Consider the following 27,589-nt stretch of genomic DNA (forward strand, 5'->3'; position numbering starts at 1 on the left):
GTGCATGCTGTACCATGTACATGTATGATATGTGCCTGCTGTATTATTTATTTACTTGTATGATATGTGCATGCTGTACCATGTACCTGTATGATATGTGCCTGCTGTATTATTTATTTACGTGTATGATATGTGCCTGCTGTATCATGTACTTGTATGATATGTGCCTGCTGTATCATGTACTTGTATGATATGTGCCTGCTGTACTATGTATGTGTATGATATGTGCCTGGTGTACTATGTACTTGTATAATATGTGCCTGCTGTATCATGTACTTGTATGATATGTGCCTGCTGTACTATGTATGTGTATGATATGTGCCTGCTGTACTTTGTATGTGTATGATATGTGCCTGCTGTACTATGTACTTGTATGATATGTGCCTGCTGTACTTTGTATGTGTATGATATCTGCCTGCTGTACTATGTACTTGTATGATATGTGCCTGATGTACCGTGTACATGTATGATATGTGCCTGCTGTACTAAATACTTGTATGATATGTGCCTGCTATACCATGTACTTGTATGATATGTGCCTGCTGTACCATATTCTTGTATGATATGTGCCTGCTGTACTATGTACTTGTATGATATGTGCCTGCTGTACCATGTTTTTGTATGATATGTGCCTGCTGTACCATGTTTTTGTATGATATGTGCCTGCTGTACCATGTACTTGTATGATATGTGCCTGCTGTACCATGTACTTGTATGATATGTGCCTGCTGTACTATGTACTTGTATGATATGTGCCTGCCGTACTATGTATGTGTATGATATGTGCCTGCTGTACTATAAACGTGTATGATGTGTCTGATGTTCCATGTACTTGTATGATATGTGCCTGCTGTACCATGTTTTTGTATGATATGTGCCTGCTGTACCATGTACTTGTATGATATGTGCCTGCTGTACCGTGTGCATGTATGATATGTGTCTACTGTACCATGTACATATATGATATGTGCCTGCTGTACCATGTACATGTATGATATGTGCCTGATGTACCATGTACTTGTATGATATATGCAGCACAAGAAAACACTGCTCTAAGCAGTGTAGCTGTTATAAGGATAGTAAACGGCACATCCAGTCCAGGTGCTCTGTCTCAGGACGTCTGTTCAGCATCCCAGACAAAAACAATGAAATCAAGACATCAAGGAGACAGAACAAATTAAGTCTTGATAATCTTTATTCCAATATGACCATGTACAACAACGGTGGAGGCTAACCTGTTTTGGAAGAAGCCTTGTTCACAGCACAGAATAAAGACTATCAAGACTTAACTTCCAGAAGTGCCGGCTCCTTTATGCCTTGATTTCACTTGTATGATATGTGCCTGCTGTACCATGTTCTTGTATATGTGCCTGCTGTACTAAATACTTCTATGATATGTGCCTGCTGTACCATGTACTTGTATGATATGTGCCTGCTGTACCATGTACTTGTATGATATGTGCCTGCTGTACCATGTACTTGTATGATATGTGCCTGCTGTACCATGTTCTTATATATGTGCCTGCTGTACTAAATACTTGTATGATATGTGCCTGCTGTACCATGTTCTTGTATATGTGCCTGCTGTACTAAATACTTGTATGATATGTGCCTGCTGTACTAAATACTTGTATGATATGTGCCTGCTGTACTAAATACTTGTATATGTGCCTGCTGTACTAAATACTTGTATATGTGCCTGCTGTACTAAATACTTGTATGATATGTGCCTGCTGTACTAAATACTTGTATATGTGCCTGCTGTACCATGTTCTTGTATGATATGTGCCTGCTGTACCATGTACTTGTATGATATGTGCCCGCTGTACCATGTACTTGTATGATATGTGCCCGCTGTACCATGTACTTGTATGATATGTGCCTGCTGTACTATGTACTTGTATGATATGTGCCTGCTGTACCATGTACTTGTATGATATGTGCCTGCTGTACCATGTACTTGTATGATATGTGCCTGCTGTACCATGTACTTGTATGATATGTGCCTGCTGTACCATGTACTTGTATGAGAAAGTATTCTGTTCTCTTTGTATTACTTCCTTTGTGTGAAATCCCTGGTGTTCCTGCTTTCTCCTTGCTTTCCTATTAAAAACTGACCACAATAAGCAGGACAGTACAGCGTGGTCAGTCCCCCAGCCTGCTCTCCTCCAATGATCAGACTTGTCCTGACACACCCCCGGCTGCACAGCCATTCACTGGGAATCTCAGTGTGCTGCTCCTACTTTTTCTCCCCCTCAGCTCTTATGCAGCTGAGAACAGATAAATTGTGAAAAAGGGAAAATATTTGTTTATAATGTTTTTTTTATATATATATCTATACAAAAATATTTTGCATTTCATTTCTATTTTAAACTGAATGGGTTGTTTTACAAGGTGATCATCTACAATCACTTAAAATTTGCTGCTCTTTCACCATTAAATCTTTTAGAACGTTTGGGAATTTCATTCTGCAGGTCAAGCATCAATGGTCTTTTCTTTACTATTCTCAATTTTTATAAGCCGGCAAATGTGGCTCACTGAATATTCACTGAGGACCTTTACCCAGCAAATACACCATTGTAAAGTTACAAATTTGATTTTAGATACCCTCATGTATTCAGAACACAGGCAGACCTATTTATTATAATTCAAAATGTAGTTACTATATAGCTGTTAACAATAACTAAGCCTTATATGTTGTGTGTACAAAACAGAGCCTTGGGGTCTTTTTTAGGAAAAAATTCCTCTCCTTTACCCGTCAAGTCCAATGTCCACCATTTACAGGTTTGATGAACGGGCTAAAATATATTTATGAAAGAATATACTACTTAATTCAAAAACAGTGATGTAGGGTATGTAAATGCCATTAGTGACAATGTGAATTTAACTACCTTATAAACAATCCGGTTAGAAATATTAAATGCTAAGGTTGGCCATAGATGATACAATTTTCTTTTCTTCCACCATGGGTAGAAGGAAAAAAATAAAAGCGTTCAATGCTTTCTGCTGCGCTATCGTATTCTTCCACCGGGAGGCGTGGGGAGCATTCCTGTCTGGCAGAATACAATGCTTACTGCTAGGGGCTATAACCACTGGCAGTAACTGCATTTAGAAAAATCTGACATGCTAAACCCAAATATGAAAATTTGCATTTGTTTTCTTTTTTTAGACTTTTTTTTCCTTTATTTTCTTTTTATTCTCCCTTATTTTCCTTCATTTTCACCTGGTGATCTGGCTAGTAAGTGTTATTTTTCAACTTTGTTTAACAGACCAAGCAGTCCAGCAAAAGTGGCAGAGGTAGGGATAAATCATTTAACACTGACAGGGGTGCTTACAATGGTCAGATTTAATTTATTTATGTACAACCTTTATTCCAGAAGGAAACAAAGGGGTTTTTATAAGTCCTTAAAGTGATTGCAAAGTCTTTTTTTTTTTTTTAATAACAAACATGTTATACTTACCTCCTATGTGCAGTGGTTTTGCACGGGGCAGCCCGGATCCTCCCCTTCTCAGGTGTCTCTTCTGTGCTCCTGGCCCCTCCCACCTGTTGAGTGCTCCCACAGCAAGCAGTTTGCTATGGGGGCACCTGAACCAAGCTGCAGCTCCCTGTATCCCCATTCAGACATGGAGTTGCCATTCGATCCTGCCCTTCTCTCTCCTGATTGGCTAACTGACTTTGATTGACAGCCGCGGGAACCAATGGCGCTGCTGCTGTCTCTCAATGGCACTGCTGCTTCTGCACACAGAAGGCTTTTTATCTTAATGAATAAAATGCATTAAGATAAAAAAAACCTTCTGGTTTTACAACTCTTTTAAATAGTGTTATCTGGAGTTCAGCTTTAATGTCATCAAGTCCATCTAAATCTGCTGCAACATCTTATGCGGCGTACACACGATCGTAATTCCGGCCAGAAAAAGGCTGACAAGAGCTTTTCATCTGAAAATGCGACCGTGTGTATGCTCCATCGGAAATTTAGCTGTCGGAATTCCAGCCAAAAATTGATAGCATGTTCTCAATTTTCCAGACGGAAAAACTTTCTATTGGTAATTCCGATCATGTGTATGCAATTCCGACACGGCAAAAATCACGCATGCTCAGATTCGACTATGAGACAGAAGCTATTGGCTACTGGCTATTGAACTTCCTTTTTCTAGTCCTGTCGTACGTTTTGCACGTCACCGCATTCTAAACGATCGGAATTTGGTGTGACCGTGTGTAGACAAGACAGCTTGAGCGTAATTCCTTCGGAATTCCGTTGAGAAAATCATCAGAGCTTCTTCCGACGAGAATTCCAATCGTGTGTACGCGGCATAACACTACCCGCTCCCCAGATTGACAATGCTGCTGTCCAAAGGTGGCCCCTTTGCTCCTCCATGCAGAGTTGGGACACTCTAAGACAAAAGTGTTACTGGCCAGATTACTAGGTGAAAATAAAGGAAAAAACCATGTTGCTTGCACTGCACTGCCTTTAATGATCTGCATGCGGGTGCCAACGTATTGTTAACCGAACCCCAAAATGCAGAGCATTTGCAGGCACCAAATTGCATGGTAGTGTGGTATCATGTGGTTTGGTGCTCTACATCTTTAAAAGTACTTTTAACATGGTTTGGTGCTTTTTGCAGCCCATTCAAAAGCACTGCATAGGAATGCATATGTTCTTGTGCAATCCCAGTGTGAGCCAGCCCTAGAATAAGAAAACAAATGCAGCCAATAAATGTATGGATTGATAAACTACAATATATTATATTTCTGTTTATTGGTTTAATACTGCTTTTATTGTTGTTAATGTTTATTCAGATGCTTTTGCAAGTTTTTTTCTAATCGTTATTGAAGAAAAATTGCTTATTATATTTTCTATAGAAGCAAATTCTGCTATCCCTCAGGTAAACCAGTGTTGAAATCAGCCTGCTATAGTTCAGTTAAGCTCATTGCTCTGGTGACCTTCCTGTTAATGAGTTTGTTCAAAGGTGAAAATGTCAATGAATTTTTCTACAGAGCTACAAAGTTGCATAAGACTGTACGTACGTTTGGAGGTAGAGTACTAAAGATGCATTCTGTAGTCCGACGGGATTACAACGCACAGTGTAGTTGACGGATTGGCCAGAGGAGAATGCTGGCCGTCCCCAATAAAGGTAGATAGTAGATGAGCTATTGGCTTTTGCATACAGGTGATGAGGTGGTGGAGGAGGAGGAGCTATGCGATCTGGGACAGCTGTATTAAAAGAAAGAAGAACAATTATACTTGTACAATTACTGAAGCTCCTGCAACTCATATATGTGTTGTTAAAGCTTTCCGCCAGCAGGACGTCTATGAACGTCCTCCTGGAGGCAAGTGGTTAAAGTAGTTCTAATGGCAGACCTTTTTTTTTACTGTAATGCATTCTATGCATTAAGGTAAAACATCTTCTGGGTGCAGATCCCCCCCAGCCCTACCCATATACTTACCTGAGCTGTATCTTGATCCGGTGCTGTGCACAAGAGTAGTGTCTCTCCCAGGTCTCTCTCTCCTCATTGGCTCACAGCAGCGGGAGCCATTGAGGAAAGAGTGGGGGGTGGGGCTGAGCTGGGCTCTGTGTGAATGAACAATGTCCTGTAGTGGGTGCACTGACAGTGTGAAGCATCCAGTTGTGAGGTAGCCAGTCAGGCTACCTGAAGAGACTGCCTGTTCCAGGACATTTCATTTGGGCCCTGACCACAGGATTGGTGAGTGGGCACTTGCCCATTTGCAGGAAACAAAGACACTGCATGTAAACAGTGTTGTTATTACTTTGCCCACACTTGCTGAAACCTGGGTCACATGGATGCCCTGTTAAGAAATCTCAGTGTCTGTCCTGTTATGTAGACACTGCCAACATATTGGCCTTACACTATACCCAATAGGAGTTCAAAATGCACCAACTGTGGCTAGTCAAAGACTCAAGGCCTTCTTCTTCAAAGGGACTGAAGATATTGTGGCCATATGGTAACGTATACATAGCTAGGGCTCAGTATATGTGATGCATGACCAGGGTAGTCTCTCTTAGGAGTTAGGCCATTGAACACTGACCAAAGTGCAGTGTTTATTGTTTGTGGGCCTGTGGTGTCAGGGGACAGAAGAGAGAGGTCCGACATAAAAGAGGGTCATTCCTCTGCTCTCCTCGTGCCTGGACTCATAGAGTCCAATTCAAGTAAAGTGATAACCAATCTGTATAGAGTTTGGCATTTGTGATCTGTTATTATTTAAGAGTTTGACTCTGCTTTTAGGGTTAATTGCCATTGAGGAATTCCCTGAAAGCAGCCTGACAGTAACATTGAGTTATTTTGCTCTTGATCCTCAGTCATTGCTATACAGTTAATTTAGTTAAAGCGGAGTTTCACTCGGTTTTGTGTTTATTAAAAATCAGAAGCTACAAAAAGTGTAGCTGCTGACTTTTAATAAACAGAGACTCACCTGTCCCACAGTCCAACGATGCGGCCGTCCGAACCCTCGGTTCTTTCTGGCGCCAACATCAGAAGCATGGACACCCAGCTGTGACAGCTTGTGGCTTCACAGCCGGGTGTGCACTGCACATGCGTGAGGGCAGGAAGTGAAGGGAAGATTCCCTAATGCCGCGTACACACGATCAAACAATCGAGTGGAAAAGTCCGGCAAACTCAAGTCCGCCGGACAATCCCCCCATGTGTAGCCTCCGGCATACTTTTTTTTACACAAGGTGCTTTGGGGTGGGCCCCCGTTCCCCAAGGCACCCCCCATGTTGAGGGCACGCGGCCTGGTACGGCTCGGAGGGGGGGCGCGCTCGCTCGTCCCCCCCTTTCCTGGCTGGCCGGGTAGCGTGCTCGGACAAGGGTCTGATGTGGACCCGGGGGGGACCCCCACGCCGATTTTTTTCGGCGTTGGGGTTCCCCTTTATGTCCATACCAGGTGGCAGGCCTGCGACGTCTCCTTCACGGGCCCCGCCTACCTGGAGACGCGCTCAAAATGAGCTGACTTTCCTCCGCGTGTGTGGGCGAGTCCGTTCATTTCAAAAGTAGGGCGGATAGTACGGCGGACTTAGTACGGCGGACTTAGTACGGCGGATTTAGTACGCCGTATTAGTCCGCTGAAAAAGTGCCGTGTGTGGGCAAGTAGCCCGTTCGGAAAGTCCGATGGACAGTCTGGCGGGAAGTCCACCAGACTAAGTCCGTCGGATAGTCGGCTATGTGTGTACGCGGCATAATAAGACAAAGATGATGAAAAACCCTAATAGTGGTTTTAACCTTGCCCATCTCTATACAATTTTTTTTTTTTTAGTTTTGGCTTTAGATACTTTAAATTGCAACATGAATGATTTAATGAACATAAGGTAACAGTGGTATTTGAATAATTTTTCAGATCTAAGACTTATACTTAATTGTTTTACTTACAGACACAAACAGGAGTGCTGACAGTCTGGTCAGCTTGATAGCCTTCATCCAAATTGTTATAGGCAAGTAACCTTACTTGATATTTTCTTCTGGGATCTAATGAGAGAACACAAAGACAACTGAGTAAAATGTGCTTTCAAGCATACCTTATGCAATACTGTAAGTATTAAAGGGTTAGTACATACATTAGTAATTATTTCAGTTTCATCTGAGGTATTGTGGGCTGAAATAATCACAGATTATTTTTCTGTACTCCAACAGCAAGAGCTTCTTTTTTTTCCATCTACCTTGAGGTTTTAGCTGTTCCTGCCTACCTAGGGGTGTTCCCATTCTTCCTTCCTAATCAATGAAATCAATTACAAATTCAGCTGGGTGGCTGAGCCCATAACATAGACATGTTGGTAGGACCGGATCTGGCTAGTAAAGAAATCTTGCCAGTTGAGAACCCAATACAGTGAGGGAAAAAGGTATGTGATCCCCTGCTGATTTTGTATGTTTGCCCACTGACAAAGAAATGATCACTTTATAATTTTAATGGCAGGTATATTTTAACAGTGAGAGACAGAATAACAAAAAAAATATCCAGAAAAACGCATTTAAAAAAAGTTATAAATTGATTTGCATTGTAATGAGTGAAATAAGTATTTCGCAAAACATGACTTAGTACTTGGTGGCAAAACTTTTGTTGGCAATCACAGAGGTCAGACGTTTCTAGCGGTTGGCCACCAGGTTTGCACACATCTCTGGAGGGATTTTGTTCCACTCCTCTTTGCAGATCCTCTCCAAGTCATTAAGATTGCGCGGCTGACGTTTGGTAACTCGAACCTTCAGCTCCCTCCATATATTTTCTCTTTGGGATTAAGGTCTGGAGACTGGGTAGGCCCTTCCAGGACCTTATGGTGCTTTTTCTTGAGCCACTCCTTTGTTGCCTTGGCTGTGTGTTTTGGGTCATTGTCATGCTGTAATACCCAACCACCCCTTATTTTCAATGGCCTGGCAGAGGGAAGGAGGCTCTCACCCAAGATTTGATGGTACATGGACCCGTCCATTGTCCCTTTGATGTGGTGAAGTTGTCCTGTCCCCTTAGCAGGAAAACACCCCCAAAGCAAAATGTTTCCACCGCCATGTTTGACGGTGGGGATGGTGTTTTTGGGATCATAGACAGAATTCCTCCTCCCCAAACACAGCGAGTTGAGTTGATGCCAAAAAGTATGATTTTGGTCTCATCTGACCATAACACTTTCACCCAGTTCTCCTCTGACTCATTCAGATGTTCATTAGAAAACTTCAGACAGGCCTGTACATGTGCTCTCTTGAGCAGGAGGACCTTGTGGGTGCTGCAGGATTTCAGTCCTTCAGGACGTAATGTGTTACCAATTGTTTTTTTGGTGACTATGGTCCCATTTCTTTGTCAGTGGGCAAATGTAAAAAATCAGCAGGGGATCAAATACTTTTTTCCTCTCACTGTATCTACAAGTCCCAAAACAATGGCATTAAAATGTCAGTTTTAAATGCACTCACCCTTTAATATTATTGTACATTGCACAAGTCCATGCAAACTTTATAAAGATCCATCACAAAAGGCAGACTGAAAGGATTTTCATAATTTACTAGCAAAACAGCACTTTCTGTCTATTTTAAACCAACATGAGTTATACCTTTCAGTTTCAATTGCACGTTTCCACCTGCAAAGCTTTATATTTGTTACGCAAGGTTTTTTTTAATAAATATATTGCACCATAATGTAGCAGAGCACATACAACACATACACATCAGTCACAGTCCTACATCCCCCTAAATCCTCATATACACATATGGGCAAATTTGATCAAAGACCTTTTAACTTAGTTGTTTGTTACTGGACTGGGAGAAAACTAGAGCATCTGGAGAAAATCTGTAGAATCACCAAGGTGACCATATGCCTTAAAAGGGGACCAAAGACCACAATGCTGTCAACAAAGAGTTATGACCACAAGGCTACTATGCTGCCTACATAGTCCTTCCTCAAATCAATGCAAAACACTCTGTGACTGCACCTTACTAGACTTATTGATGATCATTTTGGGTATTCTATGTACACTTATTCATGTATGTTTTAATTAGCATATTTCTATTTCAGGTAAAACCTTATCTGAACATGTCCAAAAATAATAACATACAGAATTTAAATTGGTTCTTAAAGGATAAGTTCACCTTTGTAGAAAAATAATAAATACTTTTTGCAGGTAAAGAATGTATTTTTTTTACTAGGTACCTGCAAAGCATTGCACCCACGATCAGTAGATCACGAAGCTAATCTCAGGCTTAAAGGCTGTTAGTACTTTTAGTTCTCCCATTCACAGAACTCTGTAAATAAATGACACAGTCAGAAGGGCGGAGCCCCGCACAGCCACATTATTTTAGATTGTGACAGCGGGTGTGGGGAGAAGATCCTTGGCTCACTGTCACAACAGGGAATGGGGGAGGGTGGTTTTGCTGGGGCTGCTACAACAGTAACATGTTACATGTTACACCCTAAAAATGGGTGTAACATGTAACAGGTGAATTCATCCTTTAAATTATGGTCAAGCATTATTATGTACATATAAAACGAAACAAAGATGGTAATCTGCGCTGAGTGTGGTGATCTAAAATCAGTGATTAATGATTATTAAACAGCTGCACTCATTATATTTCACATCCCAATACCAAAATATAACAATCAAAAAAATTTGTGTTGCTTTTAAGATCTCCATTGCCCCTGTGACGATGTCTATTGAGACAAAACGTACGTTGGGTTGGAGGACATAGTGGTGACATCAGCACACCTGTCGGGGCGCTGGGTGATTATTTCTGAATGCCTGATGTATTTATTTTACTTGTGAGTAGAATACTGTTCTTTTAATAAATAGCTTATGCTAGAGTTGTGTAATGAGCGATTGTGTTCCTTTTTAATATACATGCCTGTTTAATGAATGGTGACAACTTACCGGCCGCATTATCGGATGATCTTTTTGATGACACATCTAACATAAGGGTCCTATGGAAGGGAGTGTTACCTGCATACCCACAGTGGCTAGACCTCTTTTGGGGTCCCCTCATCTGGTAAGCGTCCATTCATTGTTATATATGGTGGATCGGGCACTGTTTACTTTTTGTGTGAACTTTACTGAAATGTCACAATGTAAGCTCTACTGGTCAGCAGGGAGGTACGATGCAGTGCACTGCATCATACAGCGCTGAGCTGAAATGTGCTGCATGCCATACTTTTTGCATTGTCTTGCTTCAGCACTGCCCTGGGCAAGGCTACCCAGCGCATTCTACTGCATCTTGTATGAACAGGCCCTCATTCTTGTATATGATTCAGAGTTGTTTGTATCAAAAAATGTTAGGAACAAACTTTTGCCACTTCAGTTTGCTAGTGTTTAACGTATGTGCATAGCTCATGTGAGACAGCTGAAAATGACATGACAGTACGCTGCAAAAACAGGCACTAGTTCCAGCAGGGATGCAAGAGGAAGATCTGCAACCTGTAAATACTAAAGCCTCGTACACACGTTTGGATTTTCCGCAGACAAAACATCAGACTTTTGTCTGAAGGTCGTTGGCCAAAAACTTGTCTTACATACAAGCGGCACACAATTGTCAATTGTCGGCCAACAAACATGAACGTAGAGACATACTATGAGCTGATAAAGAGGAAGTTCAAGTGCCCTTTGGGTTCCTTCTGCTAATTTCAGTAGACGTTTGGTGAGTGTTGATTCGCGCTTTTCATTTTGTGCTTTTCAGTTCGTTTCTCTATGGATGTTTGCCAACTAGACATGTTGCTGAATTGGAGGAGATAAAGTGTTATTTATTATTGGCCTTTGGAGTTATTGTTTTGACCCAAGTCCAGTCCAGGAACAGGAGGAGGAAGATTTCTTGGACCAAAAATTGGTTGCTTTATTAACCATGACCAATTATGTCATATGCCTTTGCTGTGGGAGCTCCAGGAGAATAATCCGGATGATTTTCAGAATTATCTCTGGATGACGGATCCCTGCTTTCACCAACTCTTGGCATTGTTGACCCTCTATATTAAGAAGCAGGACAGATGCATGAGGCTTTTATTTTATTTTCTGATTGATTTGATTTGGTATATTTTCTGTATTTTTGGATGCATAGAATGCACTTTTTGGTTAAGTTCTATTGGCAGATAGCATTTCTAATTTTATTTGTTTTCTTTTATTAATGCACAATAAAAAAAATTGTGGGGAATAATACTTGGCTATGTGTTTTACTTCAAATGACAGCTTGGGAGTAGCAGTTACATTTAAAACAATAGAATGTAAAATTAACAAGGAACACCAGCATAGCTGTATCTTTGATCTTGAAAACTATGGGATAACGGTGTTGTGTTAACGTGCCCCAAAACCCCCCCAAAAACAAGCATAATAATATTATTCTTGATATCACTAGAAAATAAAAGCCTTTTAAAATACGTTTGTCAGAACTCCAGCAAAGCAGCTTCATTATTATCCCATTATAGAAGAAGAGAATATGCGCTGCATTTCGACATTTCATTATTTGCCACGTCATGAATGTTAATTCTCCATTACGAACGCTAGTTTACAAGACTAACCGTTTCTGGCTCGTTCTTGCTTCCGCGCATGCGTGTTTGTACTTTGGACTTTTGTCTGAAGGACTTGTGTACATACGCTTGGAAAATCCGACAACAGACATTTGTTGGCGGAAAATTTTAAAGCCTGGCATCCAACATTTGTCTGCGGAAAATCCGAAAATTGTCCGATGGTGCATACAAACGGTCAGATTTTTCTGCCAACAGCCTGTTATCACACAATTCCCAGCGGAAAATCTGATCGTGTGTACGAGGCTTAAGTCTTCACATGAAAATGGAGACTGAAGTCCATCTGCTCAGGTCTGAGGTCTACATCATGTTACAAGGCAGTGCATTTTGACACTCTCTGTCAAGGAGTTGGGAAAGTAATTCCTTGCTTATGAGTTCCAGCTGAGTGAGCCATCATTACCAGAGGTTTAGTCATGGTATTGCTCAGATGGAGAGATATCAAAAGTCTTACTTATCCGAAGCCCCCTGCGTATACATCTTTGATAGAAAGCTGTAAACGGTTCACTGCTTGGTTTTCTGGACTTTGCTCTCGACAAGCAGCTCTCTTCATATGAGGGTGACAGCTGAAGGTAATTGGACAGAATACCAAATGCTATAGTTAAACAAAAATAATAATACTCCCTTGGGTGAATAACAGTCGCTCAGAGCTGGACACAAAATGACAGCTATGATTAATATTACCAACAAAGGAACTCAAAGTGCCTCATTATCCTTTAAAGTATTAATTGGCTATCAACCAGCCTGAAAACATATCATATATTTGCAAAAACCCAATACATGAAATATTCCAATTATGTACTAACATTGTGGGGTTTTTTTTTAGCATTTATTCACTTGTTCTTTTTAGCAAACATTTAAATAAACTGGTCAACAGAATGATGCTTGCAAGCCACAGACACTATTTTCAGGGTCAGCAAACATGGCCTATCCTTAGCAATCCCAGGCCATTTCCAAGTGAACTTTCCATAGTGTATGTTCAATTTGCAAAGTTAATGTTGGTCAGTAAGGTCAACCTCCGCTCAATTATGTGCAGGGGGAAAAAAATTTATGGACAGCTTCTACGCCTTTGGTACATGAACCTAAACGTTCACACAGCAAAGTGAATGTTCGCTTAGGGTATGCACTCATGCTGGCAATTTGAACCGAGCAAAGGCATGGTTCACTCCTTAAGCCCTTGTACACACAGTCGGAGATTCCGACAACCAAATCCGTCGGAGTAATTTTCGACGGATTAATTCCGGAAGAGGTCCAGAAGTGATGTTGCATACACACGGTTGGACTAATTTGTCGGAAAATCCGATTGTACATAACGTGATGATGTTATTTTGTTACGATGGGACTACGTTCAGGCTAGTAGCCAATAGCTTTGGTCTAGGAATTTGATCTGAGCATGCGTGGCACTTTGTCCATCGGAGTAGGCTACACATGATCGGAGTATGTCCGATAGGAGCATTTTGTCGGAAAATTTTACCGGCAAGTCGGAAAAGTTGGTCCGTCGGATATTCCCGACAGAAACAGTCCGATGAAGACCACACACAGTCGGAATATCTGACAAAACGGTCCGATAGGACACATTCCGTCGGAATCTCCGACCGTGTGTACAAGGGCTAAGTCTGGTTAGTTTGCATAATGTGAGTGCTACAAACCATGCCCAGGAATGGTTAAAGTATAATTAAAGACTAACCTTTTTTTTTGTTTTAGATAGAGGAGAGATGGATTAGAACACTTGTCGTTTTATATCGCTGTCTGTGCCCCTGTTAGGGAGATTCTTCCTCTCTATTTGTCCTGCTTACCATTATCATTGAAAGTGAACGTAAAAGAAAATCCCAAATTTTGTGTTGTCCGCAGAAAAGTGATAGAGGGTAAATATTCCAATGAGGGGAAATATTCCAATGGGGACACAAGTTCTTGTGACCTGGGGGTCCCCAAGAGATTTCCTTAATTTGAAGGGATTTCCTCTCAGTGAAGGTAAATCTTCCCAATGAGACAAAAATAAACCTTACAGGAGTTATAACCCTCCCTTACTCTATTTAAAACAATAAAAAAAAAGGTTTTGCCTATAGTTCTTCTTTACGTGTACCATGCCTGGGACCACGTACAATAGGTGGTTCTGGGTGGTTCACGTGTGGTCTGGTATGTTCTGGTATTATTACAGACCAGTGGGAGTGCAGACAACTGAACTTGGGCATGGTTCAGTTTAACTGTGCCCAGTGTGAAGTACCCTTAAAGTGGAGCTCCCCCCCCCCTCCACTGCCACATTTTGCACTTTTTGGTGGGGAGCGGTTACCTGGTTATGACAGGTACCTGCTCCCACTTCTGGGTAATATCACTACACGATGATCTACAAAATATCCGGCCCCTCCTCTGTCCAGCCTTCTGAGACCTGTGTGTGTCCTAGAAGATGGTGGGAGCATTCAGAAAGCACAGCGCGATTCACGCATGCACAGTAGGGCACTGGCTGTGAAGCCTGAAGGCTTCCATGCCAGTTTCCCTTACTTGCAATGCTGGCGCCTGCAACTGAAGCTGATGGATGAATCGGCTTGGGGTGCCGACATTGGAGCATCCCTGGACAGGTATTATATTAAAAGTCAGCAGTTACAGTATTTGTAGCTGCTGACTTAAAAAAAAATTCAAATGGCGCTCTGCTTTAATGATCATGGTGAAGTTCACTTTAAATACTCTATAATGTGCAAGGGAAATAAATTAAAAAAATGTCTTTGCACAGGATTGGATAATTACAGTGAGCACAATTATAGCTTACTAACAAAGTTAAGCAAAACATTACTTTTGCAAGGGGAAAATTCTCAACTTTACCCCAATGTAGTTCAGAGTATTAAAAGCAGGAAGCTTCAGGTAGGAAATGCAAAGCCTAAGGTTCAGTTCACACTGCTGCAATGCCAAAGTCGTGGGACTTCCAGTGCAACTCTGCATTGCAACTTACTTGGCCTTAATAAGTATCCCTTACATCATAAATTGCAGGCCATTCACATAAAAGAGTTATTTCTTTGTTGTCAAGAGCATCCCTCAGTCTCCTGGAAGCCATATTTCCTGCACTGAACACAGCTGGCTAGGTGTGCAATGTGCTTGCTGGGTTGGTAGACAATGTGCTATGAGAGGGGACAATGCTTGGGAGGAGATTTTGAGCTGCAGGGATTGTTTGGGCCACAAGTTCCTAGCAGACAATGGACTGGGAGTGGAGTATAGGGTTATAAAACCCTCTGAAGTCGGATCATGTCGCAGCCAAAATCACATTGATAAGACAAGGATACGTCTTACTTGCAACTTTTGTGATTTTTAACATTGCAGTCTATGGCACTCAAGATGCATTAAACACAGGGAAAATTAGTAAAGGAGCTTTTTTTTAGTGATTAAGATGGCACCCATTGAAATGTGTTTTAACTTGTCATGCAGCTTTCTGTGTCACACCAGTGTGTACTGGGGCTAAGTGTAGGGACATGTTGGGGGTGGAGGGTGCCCGACGTGGCAATTTGCTATTCTACCTTGTATGCAACCCTCCTCCTAGCCTCAGTTGGCCTCTCTGGTAGCATGATCCTGTCTAATTGTACTATTGGTCTTCCTTGAAATTTTTCCCTAATTGTTTACCTACCACATGAATTGAAAGGCTGTCCTGCTACTTTATATCCAGTACAAGAACGTGACATGTAGGGCCTCATGAACACTGGTTTCCTGTAAACGCCGTTTATCCTGACAGGGGGGAAACCAGTGAAACCGCAGCTGACGGGAAAAAAAAATACTCTGCAAGGCAATGTCATAATGTGCTAGTATGCATAGCATATTAGCACATTACAAGAGAATTACCTTAGAATGAAGTCCTCCAGCACCATGATGTCACTGCTGAGAGGGCTGACACCTTCCCACAGTCTTCCATCCGGGTTTGTGTCCTCTGGCTACATGAGTGGTCAGGGGCACATTGACTTCACTCCACACATGTGTGTTGGAGTCGCCATTTACAGCATTAGCTCTGAAGTTCCGTCACTGTAAGCCAGACCTTCAGAGCGAATGCGCCAGTAACATCATCGGCTGCATGCACTCTGAATATTAACATATTAATTAACATATTAACAATATAAACTTGCACAGTTTAAGATATATTCATATACCTACAGGTAAGCCTTACTATAGGCTTGCCTTTAGGTGCAAGTAGTAGAACAGCGTTTACTACCACTTTAAGCGCAGAAACAAAACCGCACAAACTCACAAAAACGTGAGATTAAAGTGGTTGTAAAGCCTCAAGGTTTTTCACCTTAATGCATTCTATGCATTAAGGTGAAAAACCTTCTGTGCTGCAGCTCCCCCCAAACCCAGACCCCCCCCCCCTTCTTTGAGCCAGATTCAATCCAGCGATGTGCATGAGCGCAGCGGCTACAGCTGCTGTCTCTCTCCTCATTTGACAGATCGATAGCAGCAGGAGCCATCGGCTCCCGCTGCTGTCAATCCAATCCAGTGACACGGGTGTGGGGGGCGGGGCCCGAGTCCCATTGTCTGTGTTATTGGAGCCCACACTGGTACCCCCAGGGAAAGCGGCTTTCCATTAAGAGAAGCACTGGCGGGGCACCCCAGAGGAAGAGGATTGGGGCTGCTCTGTGCAAAACAATTAGACAGAGCAGGTAAGTATAGGCATGTTTAAACAAGGGTCAACCCCTTTAACAGCAGCAGTGTACATGAGGCCCATTAGTACATTACTATGAAGTGATTTGGTTATACGGTCTCTGTTGGAAGAGATTTTTCATCTTTTAATATGTTTAAATTGCTGCAGGCATTTTATTATGAGCAGCTCAGAATTTCTGCAAGTCAGCCACCCATCTAAACTTTTGCGGAAAAAATTATATTCTGCACTTGATGGACATTATCTCTCAGTGTGAGGATTTGATAAATACCTCTACAATAATTGTTTTTTCTTCACAGTGAATTACAGAATAAAACTGATTAACGTAATATGTGCAAAACTTAAAAAAACGTTTTTTTTTTGCAAAACAAAAAGCAAACTGATTGGTACAAACCTACTTTCCCTGCACAGTTTTCATGAATCAGCACCACTGAGAGACAGATGCACACAAGCCGATACTTTCATGTATAGCTCAAAGCCTTCCTGTTCTGCATCTTCTATCCAAGCTAATTATACACTGCAAGGAACTTGACATAAATATCAGGATTCCCTGAAAAATCCTAAATCTCCCCCTATGGGCATCATACACGAGAGCTGAAACCCATGCATGTCAACAGTACAAAGTACCTCCCTCCACTTCAATGACTAGTTATTTGGTTGGTATTCTAGCAATGGCTATCAGAAAGGAACAGAAGGAAGGCAGCCCGTATTCCTAAACTGCCTCGGGCAAAATCCTTCCACCAGATGTCACTGCTCACTTCTGAATACAAAACAAGAAATCCTATGTAGTCAACCACCATGAGATGTTTTTGATAACAACTTGAGTACAGATAGTGTCAATAATTAATAACACTACAAAGGTACTTAACCTTGCCGAGGAGGTAGTTAATCCAGTTAATGGGTGTCAATAAATCTTTCCTATTAAGCTGACAAATGTTACTTGGCAAAACTATTAATAAGATGATGCCATTAATGTATTTTGAGCAAGTCCGGTTCATAGGTTCCTTTATCAGGACTATATACCAAACAGACGTACTAGCCCTATAGCTTGCTCACTGCTTCAGCTTTGGAAAAACACGGGATAGCCTATCTGTCTGGATCACTTCAACATTTGATTGGACCGGAATAATCATTTTTCTTTCACAAAGCACAGAGCTGTGTCTGTAGATGTATACACTTTATATAGCTTCACCGCGGTTTAAACCTAGAGTGCCTTGGGATAAATGAGAGCAGATTCATAAATAATTATATATCCAATACATAATTCATATTTTCCTTTACATCCTTCCATGTTTCTTGGGAAAAGAGCACGCTTTTTAATTTTTTTTTTTTTTTTTACAGAACAATTTATAGCTAGATACATTTCAAAGCAGCCAGATCTTACAATAGAAGATCTTGTTTTGGTACATAAAGAATACAAACACAATAAATACGGCAATGAAGTGGATTGCTAATTAATCATCCTTCAACTGCGTTTTTCCACCGTGTAATGTAAGATGAGCTATGAACACATAGCTATTACTATGCCTGGAGCTTAGAAGGAATTGAGCATGTTATAGAGTGTTGCTTACAGCTGTTAACACAAATGAAAACGGGGTCACTGGTCTTGCTCGCGATATTCTGCTAATGTTTAGAAGCGAATAAAATAATGCAATATGCTATTTTGCAATAAAAATCAAGACACACAGATCTTAACATTGACATAAAATGCACTAAAGCAAGACTAAATCTCCTTCCAGCATTATGAACCTTTTATTACCCGAGTGAGAGTTGAGCCAACCCAATATTTCTAAAAAGGCTTTCCTGACGCTCATTAAAATGAATGACTAACCAATCATTTTAAATGTTATAGCACGTCTTTTTTTTTTTTAAGAAAAAAAAAAAAAATGATAACACAAATGCACCGAGGCACTAAGATGAAAAAAGAAAATCTAATCTCTCCAGTGAAAGAGAAGTTGAAGAGTTGAATTGAGGTGTGAAGGTTCAACGTATGGTGTGGTCAAATGTACATTTTTTACAAGCTCTTTTGTGTTGCGAGATTTTGTATACCCTACTAAACCATTGTTCACCAAGAGTCCGGCTGGGAAGCTCATTGGTCCCGATTTCTAGGGTGAGTGCACTGCCCTCAAGACCAACCTCTCAACACAATACCGTCTGCATCATCATTCAGCCAAAGGGCCAGCAGTATGGACCAGAGTGACATCTGGGTCAAGACCTTTGCCATTAAATCTGGGGTTGACCAAAGTGTGCTTGAAGCAATTGATGTGCAGGGGAATTGGTCTGGGGGGAAGGGTGGGAAAAAATGAAACACATAAGAGAAGTTCCAGCCCTAAAATGTAAATTGTATTTAAAACGTCAGTTGTCATAGGACTGAATCTGCAAAGCAGATAACGCAAAGGTCTACAGAAGAAAATAGTCAACAGTGGAAAAGATATATAAACTACCATGTTGGATCTGCACACCCAACCATACTTGGGCATCACATTCAGCATGCAAACAGACAGAGTTTATATTAAATATGATGCTTTACACAGACGAGCAGTGCATGTAATAACTCCAACCTCACTGACAGCAATTTTTTTTCTTTGCTATAAAAAAAGTTATGGTGTCTATTATTTTTTGATTGTGGTGTGTATCAAAGGTAACAGTGCAGAATCTGTTTTGGATTAATACTCCATATACTTGTGGCAGCACATGATTGGTGCTTGCAGCAGTTACTATTGGTAATTGTAAATACATTATGAAATGGTGAAAGGAGACGGACATGGACCAAATGACCAAAATCCAACTGGTCAGGTCAGGGATTAGAATGCAGACTCACCCAAGATTGGGTGGAGTTCACCAATGGGGGGGGGGGGGGGGGCAAAGGTACTCAGAAAACAGGGGAAGGGGGAACCAAGAGAGATTCCCCAAAGGGGTCCATACCTCAAAAGAGGAATGGGAACAGGCAGCGGTATACTTAGTCTTAATCCTTAGTATTTATTCAAAAATATAAATACAAAATCACAAACCAGACCGTTTACAATGGGTTGCGAGAATGCTAAAACAGACAACGTTGCTCATTCATCCACAATTCACAGTATAAGTATTGTACATATTATACAGCATCGATTAAGACTAAATGGGTCCTGGGAAGCCTCTGGAACACTTGCAAGCAATGTGCTATGTGTTTTCCATCAGGACAGCCGGGCCCTCTGTTGTCCCCCCTGTTATCAATCAGCCCAGGGAGGAGGGAGACAACGGTGAGATCCACTGCCCTTGGGCACATCGCTGGACTGGATCAGGCTCAGGTAAGTATAAGAAGGGGCTGGGGAGGATTTTGCAGCACAGTTCAGTAGGAACCGGCCAAGATTTGACCGTGTATGGGCAGGCTGAATGTACCAAGTTCATTGATCGATTGATCAACTTGGGTACAACCAGCATGTCGGGTTTTACTTGTGATTATTGCTAGCGGCTGCTATAGAGGTTTGAACCCAAATGGGAAGGCTAATTGTACCAAGCTGATTGATTGATGCTGGATTTTACCTGTGATTAGCGCTAGCGGCTGTTATAGCGGCTTCCCCCGCCCCCCTGCTGGGACAAGACAATGGTCCAACAGCAGGGATTCCTGCATCAACAGTGTCACACCACAGTTGCAGGAAAGAAATTTGCTCCGTCTATGCTCGGCCTGAGGCTTTAGAACCACTTTAAATGTGCATCACACTGCCCTCTCATCGCAGCCCAAACTGACAGCTGTCTGCTCACTAAACCACAGCATTTATTGTACGGTCAGCATAAACAGCCCTGATATTAATAGGCTTCCCTAAAATACGACACATGGGAATGCGCAAAAAAAGTGCACATGCGCAGATGCATGCACAGCATGAGCATGAGTCTCATACATTTTCCATCATGAGGGATATTTTTCCATAGTCATTATAGAATGGTCCTTAGCTGATAAATGGGAACGCTCCATTCGATACACAAACAACCAGGAAGAGAAATGTCTGCTTCTGCTCCCTTCCCTAAAAGCAAAGGTAATGATCAAATGTTTCTCTGTTATTGATGGAAGTCCTCCTTGTGTACAACCAGAAAGACAGCGAATGTTCAGTATGTATTTATATTTGTATTTTGTGGTTCAGGGAGGGTCAATTATCACACCTCTCAATTGCACATTTAACCGCTAAAGTGGCAGAGAGGAGGAAAGCCACACACGGCAGATCAATATATTTCTATGTCTACCCGGCAAGAAGTGAGTGTTGTGTCCATAGAGGCTGATCTAATAAATTGTGGATGCCTCAAGTGCTATAAAAGACAAATACAAAGAAACGCCATGTATTATTTCTCTGATTTAGTGACATAATCCAACTCCCTGTTCACACACAGCTCACTACCAATTTATTCTGGGAGGTCAAATGCAGGATAACGATTGGACTTCTTGTAGGGCACGGTTGTAGGTAATGTTAACGCTGTCACTATTAACTCGCAAATGTTACATCCCCCCTCAAGGATTATACAATGGGAAATGACAAGTGAACACATCAATAGCTGGGAAGCTGCTTTAAAGACAAACTACACTATTCACATTATTCTGAATTATCTGTTACAGGGCAATGTATTCTGTATGTAAAATGTATTCTGACAATGCTAATACTGTTTTTGGGAGAAAACCAGAGCATCCAGGAACACAGACATCATAGAGACTGCATGCTATGTACCCTGCTGGAAACTGAACCCTGGACCCCAGCACAGCACTGCAATCCAACAATGATCATCACTGAGCCATCATTCTACTAAGTTAGCCAGATTCATTGGAGTCGATTTACTAAAGGCAAACAGACTGTGCACTTTGCAAGTGCATTTGCACATTCTCACCAGAGCTTAGGGCAGCTATTCTCAACCAGGGTTCCGTGGAACCTTGGGTTTTCTCCAGAGGTTGATAGCGGGTTCCTTGAGCTGTGGCTGATGAACCACCTATTTGATGATGTCTACAGAGTTTAAGGTTCAGCACCACTTAGCAAAGCCAGCATCATGACACCAAATATCTTTAAGGGTGGCATTCTGAGCACCACTTTAACCTCCCTGGCGGTACGATTATTTCGGATTTTAGGTGCTAAAAGCGGTACCATTATTTTGCATGAAAATTTGGCGTTTTATATTGTAGTCCTGCAATTCTTAGGAATAACTCTCTTAAATCTGTCCAAACCAGAGTCTAGCAGACATCCCGGGTATGATAAAGTTTGAAAAATGAAATCATAAATTATAATATAAGAAATAATTATAAATAATTGTACCAAATAATAATATAACAATAATAAAAATTATTCAATAATGTAATCACATCAAAAACACTGAAATTTGCTCAGTTGCAGAATTGTCACTGTCATTACTTTTCAGTATTTGATGACGAATCTCCCCACAAATCGCTATCGCTCAATTCTGCGAGTGATTCTAATTTATTATCGCTGTTTTCTAGCTGCTCTAAAATCATTTTTGATGTACAGTGACAGTTTTGGTTGCTATGGACAATCTCCAGTTTCCAGGCATAAAGAACAGTTTTTATTATATAAAACTGCATGCAGGACACTGGGCAGACCACTAGGGACAACGGGGATGTGAAATGTTTACATACAGCAATGTAATCTGTAAGATTACATTATACTGTATGTTTACTGTTTATTTCACTTTTTGAATTTGGCGCCGATCTCCGTGCCCGTGCGTCGCAACGCTCGCAGGGCACGGAGATCGCCGATGTGATAGATCGAGCGAGACACGGCTCGCTCGTACAGCGGGGAGACGACGCTGGATCCGAGGGAGAAGGTGAGTATTCCTCCTCCTGGATCCAGCGATGCAGTCCCGAGTCTGACTCGGGGATACCGCTCTTGGTATAAAAAATCCACCCCGAGTCAGACTCGGGAAAACCGTCAGGGGGGTTAAGGGGGACACTCTTCCTATTGACCACCAATGTAAGGAGCATTGTGCCTATTGAGCCCTGATGATTTGGTTTTAGGAAGGGTTCCTCGAGACATGAAAATTATTTTTGGGGTTCCTCTTGGGTTAAAAGGTTGAGAAAGCCTGGCTTAGGGAATGTAGTGAAAAGTCAATTTGGAGAAGAATATCCAATCAGGTGCAAAGAAAAGCCTTCTGCTGCTCTGTGCTGCTTCTGGTCCCTTTCTTATCAGGATCTTTGCTATGCGCATCGGGACCCTTCGGGGTAAGACCGCGCTATATTAAGATTCCTCTCAACTCAACTCAAAAGAAAAAAAAAAGATTTTTTGCTTGCACATGATTGGATGATGGAAATCAGCAGAGCTTCAACGGGCTCTGGGGAAAATGAGTGCAACTACACTTGTACAGTGCACAGTCTATGTACCTTTAGTAAATCAACCTCATTAGTACAGTGGCACAGTGGCTCAGTGGTTAGCATTTCTGCTGTGCAGTGCTGGGGCTATGGGCGAGTTTGTAGCAGGGGTACGATTTTGTTGGTGTGCCTCATAAACGTAATTCATAAATGCTTTTGCGCAATGCTATATGGGTTAAATTCTTCTGCAGTACATGAACCGTTACAGACATCATTTGGGATGTTATGGCATAAATCCGTTATAAACCCAAAGCCAAAAATGTAATATATTGCAGCTTACTAATCCTTAGATGTGGTGGCTGCATTAGTATTCTTTTAGGCTTTTTCCCTCTTTTTTCACCTGGTGATCTGGCCAGTAACATACCTCCGGTATTAGAAAGGGGACTCTGATGAAGGAGAATGATGACACAACAGACTGCAGCATTGTCAGTCAGTGTTAAATATACTAGCGGATTTAAATATACTAACAAACTGAAGCCAAAATCAACCTCACACTTTATAATCAGTTATAGCAAACTGTTTTTTTTTTTTGAGAAAAAAGGTTTTACATAAATAAATAAAAGCTTGTCATTGTAAGCACCCCTGTAAGTGGTAAATGACATGACTGATCCCTAAACTGATACATCTGAAAGAGCTTGTTCCTTTGAAAAACAACAGATGTAGTGGCTGGATCACCAGATAAAAAATAGAAAGAAAAGTGTAAAAAAATGAAAAATAATACAACCATCACACCTAAGAATTAGTAAGCCACAATATAATAAATGTTTGCTTTTGCGTTCAATACTGCTTTAATAGTGCACAAGGTTGCAGTGCATTTGCAGAGTGGCCTCATTCATTTGAATGGGTCATGCTTGGCAGGTGTAACTCCCACCAACCATGACACAGAGTATAACAGTATAACTCCTTCTGCAGCTGTGACATGTGTACACCCCTGGCCACTGCAGCTAAAGCGGGTGCGGTTGGGGCAGGGGTGATAAAACATGTTTTAACTATGGGGTTTTACCACCCCCCCCCAACTGCAGATGTAATCTAACCCTTACTGTTCTAAGCCCTCTAAAGCTGCTTTCACGCTGATGTGCTGTGGTGTACCTGCACTGTGCAGCGCAGTGCATCTGCGACTTTCCTGGGTTAGCTGCACTTTGCCATAGACTTCTGTTATATCTGCAAGCGCACCAAACCCACAGGGTATAATAGGAGTCTATAGAAAAATGCAATAAATCTAAAGGAAAGTTGCAGGTACACTGCACTGCACCCGCGGTGGGTGTGTGCAGCACGTCAGTGTGAAAGCAGTCCTATACTATTATTCCCAGTGTATTGCTTCACACTGACCTAAAGATCTCTTCTTTCCTGCTGCTGGCACCACTCCCGCTAGCCGGGATAAGACATGGCGTGAAGTTGGTATCACTTTGCATTGGGACAGAAGCCAGCACTAAGGGGAGGCATTGGTTATGCGGCACTTGCTCCCTACTACAGCTCCACCATTACAAGTAGTCCCTCTGCATTGCACTCTATTTGATACTCTGGAATGGATTAGCAAGCCCAGACCACGATCTACCAGTCACCCGATCTACAGGTTGCTGACTCTTGCACTAGTGAATGGTGCAGCTTAGACCAAAGTAGAAGGATAAGATGTCACTAGGTCTCTGGTGCAACTCATATGCACTTTTATTGGTGCAAAGTGACACACCGTATATATGACATGTAACGCAAAATTTCTGGGACATACAGGGTCCTTTCTTAAGGCAAAATAATGCGTAGGTGACATAGGAACACCATGTTGCCTTCAGGAAGAGACCAAGCATGGCCCCGAAACATTGGCTTACACATGGTGCATGTGACTTTGCACTAATAAAAGTGAATAATAGTTGCACTGTAATGATGACTTCCAGGCTTAGACATTCCAAAGAACATTTTCTTTAAGCAACATAACTAGCTTGTTACCAACATTATACCTACAAATATGCAGTATATAAATGTGGTTGGTTATTACACACTGTACAGTTCCAAAATAATTATGACACAACGAAGCATATGGTAATTGTCCACTGGTGTCACATTATGTAAGATGGCTGGGAAGTATTGTTGGAGCACTATTAACTTGGCATGTTTGTAAGTTCCAGGGGACCTATGTAGTTGACAAAGTGGAAATCTGATGCTGCAATATACATTTGTGGCCCAGAAGCAGGTTTGTGTAGGGCAGGGGTGCCCAACCAGTGGCTCGGGGGCCACATGTGGCCCGCGGAGCCCTCTGATGTGGCCCACGACCTCCTGCTCTGGGATGGCTGGTTGGCAAGCCCAGATAACGTGTTTCCGACCCGGCATTCCAGAGCATCAGTGTTGTGAATGAAGCCGGCGGTAGAGGAAGCAAGCGGTTGCGTAGCAGAGCCACATAAGACTATGCTTCCTGTATAGCACCACCTCTTGTCACAGGCGGAGCGATACCAAATGCACTCTGCCTGGAACAGCAACAGCTGGCGATACCCGAATTGAAGACTGTTATTAAAGGTATGTTTTAATACTATAATCACAGTGTATATATGGGCATATCTGTTCTGCAGTGGTTACCAGGCTGCTTTCAAACTGCACTGAGCCATAGACCTCTGTTATTACCTATGGGTTTGGTGCGCTTTCAGAAAGTGATACCTGCAGGATATAATAGAATTCTATGGCAAAGAAAAAAAACAGACGGGGATCTGTGCCCTTCCATCTGGGCGGATCGGAGAGACCATCGAGTAGAGTGGGCTGTGTCAGTGTTCGTGCTGCGTATGCGGACTGTACACGGACCTGTCGTCCACCCACTCCGCTCATTGTGGCCCGCGACTGGTTACCAAGTCACTTAAGAGGCCCTTGCTCTTCAAAAGGTTGGGCACCCCTGGTGTAGGGCATAGTTTCTCAACCTTTTTTTTTTAAACTCAATGGACCCTTTAAAAGTATGCAAAATATGGAGGCACAGTCTAAAATGTAAAAAACACAAAAGTTAAATGCTAATTCAACTTTTTGGTTTTTCAAGCCATTGGAAAGGCCTGACTTCATTAAAGCCTATAACCAAATCAAATGCAGGACCTGGTATTTGAAAGAAATTGGCCAGCTTCGAAAAATAAAATATTAAAAGAATAGGTAATTAAAAAAAAAAAAGCACTATATAAAAAAAGTTGCTTTTTAGTTTTGACAATGAGAAAACAGGTCTTATTTCTTGGCCGATCATAAAATGCTAGGGGAGACTCTTGTTTGTTCTAGAGGTAGAAACAGACCCAAATGCAAAACGTGTTTGGGAGAAAGCTGTGTGTACAGAATAAAGCTTTAATGTTCTCACCTACGAGGTGTCCCTGGGCACAGGCAAGAGATGTGTGTTCCAATCTTGGATACCCTTTGGACCAGACCTAATATTACATGCATCACATGGTTTTCTCCTGTAAAGTAGCCTTTCTCAGCCGGGGTGTCACAACACATGCAGTTAGTTTACCAAACATGCTGGGGAGAGGCAACCAAGAACACGGTGCTGGACAGCCAACTACATCCTAGCAACCAATGTTGTCAGCATTATTGGTTGTTATGTTGCACCATAACAACCACTCAACAAGGTTGTAGAAAAAAAATCACTTGTGATGCCCCAGCTGGTTTCTTGCCATTGTTTCAATTTTAAAATAGTTTTTATGGCACTACTGACCAACCCAGATGGCACCCTGGCTGAAAAAGGCTGGTAAAGGGTGGCCATAATTCAAATTCAAGAGATCAATAGGCACCTAAATAGATTTATACAGAACAGTATGATCCATATAAAAAAATTGTATACTTCATAGTATATGAAACAGTAATATCCAACACAAAGGTTGCTTATAGCAGACAAGGTTAAAAAGTGAATATACCGGTAGCTCAATTGAAGGCAAAATGTTACCAAGAAAATGAATTTGGTGAATGGGAGTCTTTGCAGACAGCAATTCAATTTTCCATAATTTCCTGTCCCAGGAAAATCCTTTCACTTTGACAGGAAGTGATGGGAAATCTCCACAAGTGGGACCCAAACAACACTAAAAACCAGAGAGAGGTTCCTATTGTAAAGCTTGGTTGTAGTGGAGCAATAAAAACATCTCAGTATCACTTGTCATGACAACACAAGGACAGGGCTTTGCATGGGTTGATAAGCTAGTGATAATGAGTTCTTCTGAGCATACAAATTGCTCATTATTGCAGTTTGTCCAGTAAATCAAAAAATTGCTTTATGTATGAATGCTGATCATTCCCTTTACTAAGCCCTTGTACACACGGTCGGATATTCCAATGGACAATGTCCAATAGGACCGTGTTGTCGGATAATCCGACAGTGTGTGGGCTCCATCGAACTGTTTCCATCGGAGTATCCGACGGACCAAGTTTTCCAACTTGTCTATAAAATTTTCTGACAACATGCTCCGATCGGACTTTCTCCGATCATGTGTAGAGAATTCCGATCGGACAAAGTGCCATGCATGCTCAGATCAAATTCCTAGACCAAAGCTATTGGCTACTAGCCTGAACGTAGTCCCGTCCTAACGAAATAATGTCATGACGTTAAGTACGATCGGATTTTCTGACAACTTTGTCCGACAGTGTGTATGCAACAGTTTCGGACAAAATCCGACGGATTTGGTTGTC

At 41.8% G+C, this 27,589-nt stretch overlaps 1 protein-coding gene across 1 annotated transcript in view; it reads right to left on the reverse strand.

Annotated features, from left to right (window-relative positions):
• PRTG (protogenin) overlaps positions 1-27,589 on the reverse strand; it is a 201,894-nt gene that overhangs the window by 34,115 nt on the left and 140,190 nt on the right. The window contains exons 12-13 of the mRNA XM_077472809.1: positions 7,385-7,480; positions 5,027-5,213 (exon numbers count right to left, since the gene is read on the reverse strand). Coding sequence (XP_077328935.1) covers positions 5,027-5,213; positions 7,385-7,480 — 283 coding nt within the window. The remainder of the gene's footprint in view (positions 1-5,026; positions 5,214-7,384; positions 7,481-27,589) is intronic.

This window comes from Lithobates pipiens, unplaced genomic scaffold, assembly GCF_037356315.1.
Source record: "Lithobates pipiens isolate NorthernLeopardFrog02 unplaced genomic scaffold, aLitPip1_a1.2 Scaffold_8, whole genome shotgun sequence".
In the NCBI taxonomy this organism is placed as follows: Eukaryota; Metazoa; Chordata; class Amphibia; order Anura; family Ranidae; genus Lithobates; species Lithobates pipiens.